General features: G+C 36.4%; 1 protein-coding gene across 1 annotated transcript; it reads right to left on the bottom strand.

Moving 5' to 3' along the window:
* Positions 1-1,161: 1,161 nt before the first annotated feature.
* LOC107593957 (phosphatidylinositol 5-phosphate 4-kinase type-2 gamma-like) lies at positions 1,162-8,257 on the bottom strand. Its single transcript, XM_016283861.1, has 10 exons — positions 7,673-8,257; positions 6,473-6,570; positions 6,131-6,227; positions 5,848-5,994; positions 3,825-3,971; positions 2,216-2,254; positions 2,015-2,128; positions 1,667-1,931; positions 1,440-1,543; positions 1,162-1,345 (listed from the first exon to the last, which is right to left on the bottom strand). Exons 1-10 carry the CDS (start codon positions 7,832-7,834, stop codon positions 1,265-1,267), a joined length of 1,254 nt encoding a protein of 417 aa, XP_016139347.1. The 5' UTR covers positions 7,835-8,257; the 3' UTR covers positions 1,162-1,264.
* Positions 8,258-12,407: the final 4,150 nt, after the last annotated feature.

The following is a 12,407-nucleotide window of genomic DNA, read 5'->3' on the forward strand; positions in this document are numbered from 1 at the left end:
TAAATGAAGCTAGCATGCACTTAAAGCATCGCACAACTTGAGTTTCTGTTATTCCTCCACAAGCGGTTAAGGTGACGGTTTCTCTCTCAGCCAAGCCAAAGTCCAAAGAAAGAGAGAGAACACGCCAAGAACAAATTATGTCACTGCTACAGGTTTGGAGTTCTATCTCCTTAACAGATTAAGCGATGTTCACATGTTTGTAGGTTGTCACAAATTGATTCATGTGAATCTAGTGTTATTCATTTGTGAATACACCCTTAATGAATGTAGCTGTAGTGTGGATGAGACATGTCAACATGTCGTGCTTAAATATCATGTTATGAAAATTCATGAAAATATGAAGCACAAGATGAAAAAATATGGAGATGCAAAAAAAATAAAAATCAACATGTGTGATGGTAGTAGACAGAAATTTTAAAAAACATGTTAAGTGAACCTGACAAAACCTGTGAAGAACATGAAGAATGGTGCATATGTCACCGTAGAATTAAAAAATAAAATATAGTTTGCTTTAAAAAAAAAAAAAAGCCTATTAAACACCATTAAGAATTTTTTTATTCAAAGTTTATTTTTATAATAAAACACATTTCCCCTCCAAATTCTCATAATTCAAAACAAATATATATGCACATACAAAATAGTACATACACACACACAAATGGAATATAAACAACTGTATCTAATCTAACATAAGAAATACTTCCATTTGTTAACCTAATAATAATTTGATTAAAAATGACTGTATTGAGTAATATTATTGTGTCTGTGCGTGTTTGTGCATACTGTATATACCTAATATATGAAATCTAAAAAATCTAAAATGAGAAATACTTAAATTTCATACTCAATAATAAAGTACTTTTAAAATACAATTATTATTAATACATTTATTTTCTTCGTGTGTGTGTGTGTATATCGACACACATTGCATTTTATTTTTAAAAAGTACTGTATTATTGCAATGACAATCACATATATATATATATATATATATATATATATGGACAAAAAAAAGAATTTTATTAAAACAATTACTGTATTATTGCAATGAGAATCACAAAAAAAAAAAAAAACATCTGGACATATTACAGTAATGGGGCAAATGTGTTTTATTGTCATAAAAATAATGTCACAATGAAAAAGAACTTAATGGTCCTAAAAACAGACCTAATTTCTTTATGCAAAATATAATTTATGATTTTTTTTCTTTTGATTTTGGGGTGAAAAGTGACCTTGAAGTGTTGCCGAAGACACCCAAAAGCGGTTACGCAAAAATGTTGGAGATGAATTCACGGAATCGTTTGGCATACTGCTCTGGATGAACCGTAGATATTTCAGCACCAGCCTGAAAGGAAGGAACAGGATGAGTCATGTTATTATAACCTCCCAGAACTCAGAATTTAGCAAATTATACTGGACGAGTGCGCTTTTCCACTCACGCCATGTTTAACGGTCTTCGCAGCGTGGGCAGCTTTCTTCTTAGTGTCGTACTGCGTCAACACATCAATGAGGCCCATGAAATACACCTCCCTCTGCAGCGCTCCTGGAATCCAACACAAACACACATATCACTCCTTTCCCGCTTCCCTCTTCCATACATGCTAGATACGTGTGATTTCCCTTCCATATACTCGACTTCCTCTCCGGTTTCCCGGCCAGAACTGACCTGGGGCACTTTTGACAGCGTATACATCAACGTAAGGGTCAAATTCTCCAGGTCCCAAGGGTTTGAAGGAGTTCATGTAACCGGCGATGCCCTCCGGCGACGTGCCATACGAGCCCACCTGCACGGCCGGAGCAAGGCCATTCTCGGGATCAGTGTCATCTTCACAGCTGGGCTCCTCGGCCTCCTCTTCCTCCCGCTCGCCACGTGCCACGTCATGGAGGCCTAACAACAGGCTGTAGTCCATTATCTTCAGCTTCACCAGGAACTATAATCACAGGAACACGAAGAGCGGGGATTTTAGAGCCTTTTAAACGTCATCGTGACATTTTTAAAAGTACAAGTCTTCACCTCTACATCTCGGTTTAGCTTCTCCATAATCTTCTCTTTCTGCTCTTCTGTCACGTACACCTTCTGCATGTTATTTCTGAAATCCATGTCTTTAAAAGTCGGCAGCTCTTTCACCTGCATTAGAAGAAGCAGGAATGTCTGAATTTTGTGTCTTACGTTGCATCAGGTAACTTTGAAAAATGATCTGGACTGGCGTCTTACCTTCTCTTTGTCACTGGCCTCACGATCAACCAGGGAACCCTGAATAAAACACAATGTTAGACGCTTTTTTAAGTCTTGAGTGTGTTTTTCATGAAATGTATGAGCATCAGATGCTCTAACATGATTTGTTGTACATCAGTGCAATCACACCCTCTTGTGGCACAGAATCAAAAAGACTAGTTCACCCAAAAATGAAAATTAGCCCATGTTTTACTCACCCTGGAGGCCCGTTTACACCAAAAGCAAATCCAAAGACACCCTGGCCATTCACATAATTACTCATAGATATAATTATAACATCATAAACATTATGATGATTATTTTATTATGATATACACTGCAGTTAAAAACTTGTGGCTCAGTAAGGTTTTTGTTTTTAGATTTTAAAGATGCATTTAAGATTTATATTTCAAATAAATGCTTATTAACGTCACATTAATCAAAGAAATCACGATTTCTACAAACAAATTAAACAGCACTACTGTTTTCAACATTGATAATAATAATAATAATAATAATAAATGTTTCAGCACCAAATCTGCATATTAGGATAATTAAGATTATGCTTTCTGAAGGATCATGTGACACTAAAGACTGGAGTAATGGCTGGTGAAAATTCAGCTTTGGATCATAGGAATAAATTACATTCAAAAATATAATAAAATGTAAAGAAGTTTTTTTCAAATTGGAATTATATTTCACATTAATACTGTTTTACTGTATTTGCCATCACATAAATGCAGTCTTGGTGACTTGTACATTTTTTTTTTTTAAATGACATAAATATAAAGCAATATAATATAAAGCAAATATATAATACAATATATTATATAATAATATATAAAATTACATTAGTGATTTTAAACAAACAGCCATTGTTTCCATGTTGTTTGAAAATGTTAAATGTGAAGAAAAAAAACATTTTGATAGAGTTGGATCAACTCCCTGAATATAGTGAATCATAGAAATGAATCAAACTTCAATAAAAAAAAAATAATTTTAATTGTAATACAACAAAATTATTATTGAAATATCAATTTTATTGAAATGATTTACTGAGACAGTTTGAATTGATTCATGTAAATTAATCAGAGTCATTAACTCTATCCCAAAATGCCTCTAAAGTGTAAATGAAAAAAAGATGCTACTAGTATAGTCATACTTAAACACAATACTACTACTACTAATAATAATCATTTTAAAATTATTTTAATTATTATTAATCTTAAATTGTATACTGTCATAAATATATGATATTGCCTATTCTACAAGATGGAAAAAACCCTTGTCTTCATTGAATCTCATCCATAAAGCACCGTTTCCATTTCCAGCTCTGTCAGTGCAGCCCAGCACTCAGATCCTCAATAACTGGCACATCGGAGATATTATTATTCATGAACTACTCATCAATCATGTCTACCTAAATCTCTTAAACCAGGTCTAAGGGGATGTGCCGCATGATTTAGGTGCTGTTTGCTTATTGCTCGAGAAGTTAATGATGTGTGCAAAGACAAATATCAGTCACGCTATGAAAAGATCAGGCACACAGCATTACAGCCAAAACAATCCCGGAGGAAACAGCATCTCAGCGGCGAGGAACGGTTCCTACCTTCAGGTCGTATTTCCTGTGGACAACGAGTCTGTGGCTGAACATGTTCCTCATGACGATCAGGTACGTGTCCTCGCTCTCCACCGTAACCCGGTACATGCCCAAAAACTGAGGGAGGAGTGTACTGCCATGACACTTGACTATATGCTGCGAGACACAACACACAAAAGGAATCATATTATGTGTGCTTCAACCATAAAGTTTAATGTTCATTCAATGGCACATAGTTTATAACCAATGAACCAACTTTGAGTGGCATATGGCATCCAATACCAAACAAGCCCACGGGCTTAATAAATTACAGTTTTTATTCCGTCTACATCACTGCACACCTAGACTAACTTAAAAATCAGCAGTGCCGAACTAAAACTGCATGGAATATGAAAGAAAATGCATGTTAATAGCACTTTAAAAACAAATATTAGCTTATAATTGAACATTTGTCGTTAGAGATTTCTGGATTCGTATTAGTGCACCCACAGGACATGTTGTGAATATAAAGGCAATGCAAATGTAGAAGCACAGTCTCGATTAAGATCTGCTCATTCAGCTACAATGGAAACTGAGAAACCCACTCACTCACACATACTTATCTCATGGCCGTCACGACACTGTAAACAAGACACAGGCACTCAAACGCTACGCTAACCCAATTCTTACAAGAGTGCAAAAACAAGAGCGCAAAAACATTATACATCTAAAAAAAATTATAATACGTTAACAAATACATGCTTAAAAGATTGGGGTCAGCTTTTAATGTTTTTAAAGTAAGTATCTTATGCTCACCAAGGCTGTGTTAAATACAGTAATATTATTACAATTTAAATAATTGTTTTTCTATTATAAAATGTTTGAGAATGATATTTATTTCTGTGATCAAAGCTGAATTTTCAGCATCATTACTCCAGTCTTCAGTGTCACATGACCCTTCGGAAATCATTCTAATATGCTGATTTGCTGCTCAAGAAATATTTCTTCTTATTATTATCAATGTTGAAAACTTTTTTCCACAATTCAAGTAAAAAAGCAAAACATTTATTTGAAATAGAAATATTTTGTCACATTATGCTTTTAATCAATATATTGCCTCCTTACTGTATAAAAGTATTATTTAAAAAATGAATAAATAAATAAATCCACCTGACCCCAATCTTTTGAACTGTAGTGTAGCTGTAAATCTCCATTCATGGTGGCCGCCACGTTGAAATCCCATGACCTAATATTTCTCTCGGTGGTGCCTTATTTTTGGACAATTTTAGCTGTGGCCTAAATGAGCTATTCATGACAAAAACACCTTTGAATATAATAACGCAAAACCTTATCATGAAGCTGTATGCATGCCAATAGGTATATAAGACTACCACTCTATCGACCATAAACGACTTACTATACCTTTAAATAAGCACACAAAACAACAAAAGCTCATTGTCAGTCATAAAAAGAGAAATTTACCTATTTTAAGGAAGTGAGCATGTAACATGAAAATGACTTCAGAGACTAAACAAGTTTGTATGACAGTGTAGAGAGGAAATGAAAACAGTGCGTGCGGATCCCAACTGGGTAATGAAACATAAAAATAGGTGGAGTCTGAATTCTTTTGTCTGATTATTTCCCCAAAACATGCAACCTTGTGTAATATGTAAGCTAAAGTCGTATACAATTACAGTATGTTTAAGTTTAAGCAAACAAGCTTAAAATGTAGAACACAAATGCCATTTGTCATACAATGTGTCTGTATTGTTAGCAACCTTTTAAAGCTGAAGTTTAATAACTAAGAGAGCGCCTCCAAACAATTTGGTTGGCATACTAGTTTGTGGTGGTAAGGCTATGAATTTAATCTGAACAGATCACAACTTCTAGAATCATATTTGTATGTAAATACCAATGTGCATAAGAGACTTTCATGAAGGATACAGCAGTTGAACAGATATCAGCTATCTCATAGATTAAATATTCCATTGAAGGCACATTTGATATGGCTTGAATTAACCGTGAATACCCTGACCACTATGCTGTGAGATACCTGGTGATACTCGGATAGAATGTTATGCATATCAGCTACTTCTTCACTGGAGATCTGCTTTGCTATCAGCGTACGGTCATAGGACGTGAAGAGAAGACCTTCTCCCTGTCCATCGCCTCTCATGGGAGCACTGCGAGCCAGAGACACCTGATGGAAAACATCCATGCATGCAAGTGCAAAAATTCAGATCTAATTTAGCAGTAATATTATATCCAAGAACAAAAGAAATAAAATACTTTCAATCAATGGATGCAATGCACAAAATGTTTGACTATCAGGTCACCTGATAGTCAAGATCTTCAATTCCAAATCGCTCCCTGAGGTTCCTGAAGACTTGCGGGCAGTACTCCTTAAATTTAAAATGGCCTGGAAGATTCTCTCTGTAAGGTACAGAACGATCATTTCATATTAAAAACTCAATCGGAATCCTGCATTTCACATGCACCTGAAGGCAAAATGCTGCTTTGATGTGGCTGTCCTGCAGAAAAAGCTGCCAATTACACTCTTTCACCGTCATTATGAAGGTAAACATGTTCCTGCTTATAAGTTCAAGTTCACATGTAGACACAGTGAGCACAGTGCAATGCAAATCTGTGTAAAATAATGATGTGCTTTTGATAAATACTTGTTGAAGAGATGGTTGTTCACTTTAATTTTGGTGTTGGCTTTGAAGTCGTCAGGGAGCAGCATGACAGGCACTGGAACTTGATTCAAATCATTTATCTGGAAAAACAGAGTGGGGGGAAAAAAATACTTTTTTGCATCTGAAATCAACTTTGCACTTGCAGATTTCAGAACGGTGAATGACTCGATGCTTGTATACGCCCCGCTTCTAACACATGCCATTGCATGAAGATTTCCCAGTCTCCCAATTACGCAACATCTAAATGATTCATATAACCTAAGCTCTCCCTAAAAGCAATTACTCCCCCAGGATCCTCCAAAAATCTTAAAGGAATGTTTACAAGATTCCAAATGGAATTTCAGTCATAATTAAAAACACTATGATCTGCATAAATAGTCGAGCATTTTGACTAAATAGTTTTGCAAGTAACATATAAATGGAAGTGGAAGACGAATTTAAGACACTAAAAACATATATCTCCAAAAAAAAAACAAATCTCTACAACAGTTACTCTGAGCATGAGTAAATCTGACTCATTTGCCAAACGGCTCTTTTGATCAGTCTCAAAGAACCGTTTAAAGCAATAATTCAATGATTCGTTTACCTCGTGGCGTTATAACATCGGCATTCTAGAATTTAAAATGATCTAAAACGTTCAATCAAGGACATATATATATATATATACTTACATTGTTTAAATCTTTTATTTTCGCACGTATAATATGGGAGATTATTGTAGGCTAATAGCATGTGTCCTACTTCGATTTATTGCATATGCATTTCAAATCACTAAAACAAAGTCGTAGAACCTAAATATGATTTGCATGTCAATTAAACAAAACCGGCAAGAATCGGTTGAACGGCTTCAGACCGATTCAGTCCGATTCGTCACAAATCGTTGAGACTAGTGTTGTGAACCGATTCTATTTCAAAGAATCGACTCAAAAGAAAGATTCGTTCGCAAATCGGTAGCAACAGTTGCAAATCCGCCGCGTGCAATCAAACTATGTGTTTTGCGTGTGACCTCATGAGCCAAAACCCATATCAACAACAGTACACGCACATTTTATTAATATTACTATGCATAATGCATTTAGTTAAGTCCTCAAACAACCGATGTACGTGCTTGCAGCTAACTGTTAGCTCATAAAATGGCAGTTGTGTGATGTAGGAAGTTAAGTGAATCATATACCGCCTTACCGAATGATTAACGCCCCACATGAACACACTGAGCATCGGGTCGCTCGCCCGGAACACTTTGACCTTCTGCTGCACGAAATGTTTCTTTTTGGTCTTGGTTTTGGGGGCGAGCATGACCATCGGGCTGGAGGCGCTGCCGGTGTTACCGAGGGACGCCATCATCACGGTCACTCCCCTGTAACACAGCGGTCTCTTCTCCTCTCGGATCCGCCTCCCTCTGTTCCTGCTCCGGTTCCTCTAGCTAACAATCAACGGTCGAATACAACACAAGCTCTAAGTCGCGGCGGCTCGGTTTTCCGCTGTGTTTGCAGGCCCAGCTGGACCGATTCTTCATGGAAGTGAACAACAACACTAAGTTGCTGTAGTGTGTGGCAGTGATCCAGATGCTCCTCCCACAAGTTCAGATATATTGTGACAGCAAGTACGTGTGTCAGACTCTCACCTGAGTGTAACCTATGTCACGTGGTTTGTGAACGTACAGGTGAGATGAGACAGTAAAGACATCAATACTAACCTGACCATAACTATAATATTTCGTCTGACAAGTTCCCGCGGTTGACATGACTGGCATGTCCGAACGAACCGTTGTTTTGAGGTGGATCTTTTCAATGATTCGGTTGAACCGGTTCAAAAAATACGGTTCGTTCACGAATCGGACAGAATCGGTCCTAGCGCCAGCATGAGCCGCAAGTTACCTTGACTGATGGGGCGAAAAACATATCGTTTTGTCAACATTAATAGGCTGCGGAACACGTTGTATTTAGGCTAATTAAAATATGCGAAAAAAGTTCAGCTAGAACATTCATTTAGAGATTAGGGGTGCGTTTCCCTAAAGCATCGTTAGCTAACTGTAGTGGTAAGTTGAATTGAACTCTATTGGTAACGACGGAACTTTTGGGGAACGCACGTTGTCAGAGACTTGGGAGTGGGCTTTTGACTTTTGGGCCTGTAAAAACTAACGCGTGAAATGAGAGGAATCACGCAGCAACACCCTGGCAACCACCCAAGCCATCCTAGCATTGTCAATGTTTACACAGGTAAGCACAACTCACATTTTCCTAAAATCTGTAGAAATTAGCATATTTAGTCTATTTGCCATTGTCTTAGCAGTGGTGTCTGGGAAGTCGTTTTGAAAATTCATTATTTTAGCAATTGGGTTGATGTCTCCGAGGCACAGAAATTATTAGGAACTTTTGTGTTTTTGGAGTGACTATATATCAAATGCAGTGTTGAGAAGTAACTTAATTATGTAATTTAATTGCAAAATAAATGTAATAAAATGAATGTAAATAAACTAATCACTTACATGTATTAATTTACAGTAAATTACAGTTACAATTACTGAGAAAATTAAATTTACAGTTAGCCTACTTATGAAAATGTTAAAGTGCCCCATTATGGATTTTTGAAAATTACCTTTCATGCAGTGTGTCACACAGCTCTAAGAGAATGAAAACATCCTGCAAAGTTTTAAATCTGAAAGTGCACCGTGTATAAAGTTATTGTCTCTCAAAAGAAAGAGTCGACTCTGAATCATTGAAACGAGTCGTTTTACATTTACATTTAGTCATGTAGCAGACGCTTTTATTCAAAGCGCCTTACAAATGAGAACAATAAAAGCAGTCAAAACTAACAGAAGAGCAACAATATATAAATGACAAGTCTCGGTTAGCCTAACACAGTACACGTAGCAAGGTGAGTGTGTATATATATACACAGTGGTGTGAAAAAGTGTTGGCCCTCTTCCTGATTTTTTTGCATGTTTGTCACACTTTAATGTTTCAGATCATTTGAATGAAAATGCAAATTCATTCTTTGCCACTAGGTGCCACTTGTAATATCACCATATCACCCTGCAGCCCAAGACTGGTTGCCCACTGAAGCTAAGCAGGGTTGAGCCTGGTCAGTACCTGGATGGGAGACCTCCTGGGAAAACTAGGTTGCTGCTGGAAGAGGTGTTAGTGAGGCCAGCAGGGGGTGCTCACCCTGTGGTCTGTGTGGGTCCTAACGCCCCAGTATAGTGACGGGGACACTATACTGTCAACAAGCACCGTCCTTCGGATGAGACGTTAAACCGAGGTCCTGACTCTCTGTGGTCATTAAAAATCCCATGCCACTTCTCGTAAAGAGTAGGGGTGTAACCCCGGTGTCCTGGCAAAATTGCCCCCTGGCCTTTGTCAATCATGGCCTTCTAATAATCCCCAACCCCTTGATTGGCTCTATGACTCTCTCTCCTCTCCACCTGTAGCTGGTGTGTGGTGAGCGCACTGGCGCCGCTGTCCTGTGGCTGCCGTCGCATCATCCAAGTGGATGCTGCACACTGGTGGTGGTTGAGGAGAGACCCCCCCACATGATTGTAAAGCGCTTTGGGTGTACAACAATACACGATAAAGCGCTATATAAATTCATCATTCATTCATTCATTGTAAAAAATAGCGGTTTCCCCGGTAACGCTGTACACAAAGCAGCACTGCGCTCACAAACGCCGCTTTATCAGGCATTACAGGCGAAAGGAAAATGAGACCAATCGGACCAATCACCGCAGATTAGCGTCACGCAAAGGAGGGGTTTGGAAAAATGAATCGTTGAGTGAATCATTTGGTAGTCGTTGAGCAAGTAAGGTAAAAAAATGCATATTATAAGACAATGAAAGTGTTTTTTGACCTTGCATGCATGCCACCCTTTTGTTGGGGACTACCAAAACCAAAATATGAACTTTTCATAGCTCATAATAGGGGCACTTTAACAATTACAAATTGGGTTACATCTGATTTTTTTTCCCATAAACACCCACATACATATTTAATTGATGTCTTTCATAAATTGCAGTGACTGCTCTAAAATGTGTGACACCAATGTTTCAGGAGTTTAGGACACATGCTTATTCTATAACGGTTTCCTATTTGGATTTATGCATATGCTTTATTTTTTAAAGATTAATTGTTTTTTTCCCCTCAAGCCATTGTTAGATGCCAGTGTTTCCTGTCATAGCTATGCAAATATCTGATTTCAAAAACAATATCATAGCTACTAAACGTTTTCTTGTTATGGCTTTAAATCTGTATTTAATCTCAGAATGATCTCAAAGCAAGTCTGATTTTGTGGTGGCCGTGCTGTAAAATTAAATGAATATAATCTTAATTAAAGTGATGAGGGATTTCGAAAGTGACAGTAATCAGTGTTGAACTAATGTGAGGTTAACCCTGCCTGGTTTACATGTTTGGAAATGATCAACAGTTGAAAACATTACAAATTTAGAAAAGTAAACAAATGTAATCAGTTACATTACTTTAATAAAGTAATTGAAATAGTTACACTACTACTGTATTTACATTTTAGATACAGTCATTTGTAATCTGTAACCTGTTACATTTCCAAAGTAACCTTCCCAACACTGATCAAATATCATATCAAATGTGGGTAAAATACCTTTTATATATTTAGTTACATCTTCCTCTGTAGATTCTATATTTTGGCTCTCTTGATTCGACACCGCTAATAATATATGCATACAAAAATGTAGCTTACATTACAGAGAGAATAAATTCTCCAAGTCACAGTGATTCAAAGTAGGGCATGACGAAAGCACAGACAGACATATGCTATATTCTGCTATATGTTGTTACCTTGGAAACAAGCATATGGATTGTTGTGTGAGTATACGTGTGCATGAATCTGTCTTGGCACAAAAGCTCCAGCACTCTAAATATTTAATATGTCCTTTATATTCATGAGAATTAGACTGTATAAATAGCATTATATGTGACTACTTGGCTGATATAACAAGATATCATACCCTGATAAAGCATAAAGTTATTCTTAGTAAGCTAAATCTGCTCTGGGCTTGCAAAAATGCACAGTCACCATAGCTCAGTATGCACAAGGTAATATTTGTATGTGACATTTGTATGAGCATATGGCTGTATTTTTGCAGCCAACTGCAGCATCTGCTCTTTCTTGTTGCGTTTTGCTAATTCATTGCTTCTGTGTTTTTTTTCTATTTCAGTTGTGCATTTGCATGGTTTGATAGTATTCATAATTTATCATATTCAATTTCATGCATTTGGGTTTCCAAATGAGATCCTGCAAAGAGTCAGTCTTTATATTAACATATGCATTTATTTTTTTCTGTATCCGTTTATTTATTTATTTTGTATCATAGTTTTTGCACACGTTATATATATATATATATATATATATATATATTTTTTTTTTTTTTTTTTTTTTTTTGCAATGGGCTCCTTTTCAAGGGCCCACAACTACTGGCACATATATTGATACAACAAAATCAGTGTGAGGTGCATTGATCAGACATTATTTTGTGCACTTTTTCTCAATGCATTTTGGGAATGAGAAAACACAGAGTTCTGAACAAAATACCCAGAATACAATCTGAAATATTGAAAATTAAGCGATATAGTAACACTTTCCAATACTGAAGGATCAACATATCAACATAAATAATGACATAAAATAATACAAATTATATAAAAAAAACACATGTACAGCAGTAAATGCTCTTAAGGGTGTGTTTAAGTTGTATTTTTGTTTTTAATCCCTTTTTATGGTGACACCATCGCATGGCACTCACTCTCTTAGCAAATAAAATAAGCTCTGTTTTGACAATGAAAAAACTGCTGACAATATAAAAATACATGGCATTGTAGTTCATTAAATAAATCAACAATTTATATATATTTTATATATATATATATATATATATATATATATATAT

Source organism: Sinocyclocheilus grahami, unplaced genomic scaffold (assembly GCF_001515645.1).
Source record: "Sinocyclocheilus grahami isolate Dianchi unplaced genomic scaffold, SAMN03320097.WGS_v1.1 scaffold178.1, whole genome shotgun sequence".
In the NCBI taxonomy this organism is placed as follows: Eukaryota; Metazoa; Chordata; class Actinopteri; order Cypriniformes; family Cyprinidae; genus Sinocyclocheilus; species Sinocyclocheilus grahami.

Coding starts and splice junctions, on each gene's coding strand:
- LOC107593957 (XM_016283861.1), bottom strand. CDS start 7,834: ATGATGGCGTCCCTCGGTAACACCGGCAGCGCCTCCAGCCCGATGGTC. Junction 6,228..6,472: donor AACAACCATCTCTTCAACAA/GTATTTATCAAA, acceptor TGTACCTTACAG/AGAGAATCTTCCAGGCCATT. Junction 2,255..3,824: donor ACAGGAAATACGACCTGAAG/GTAGGAACCGTT, acceptor TGTTTTATTCAG/GGTTCCCTGGTTGATCGTGA.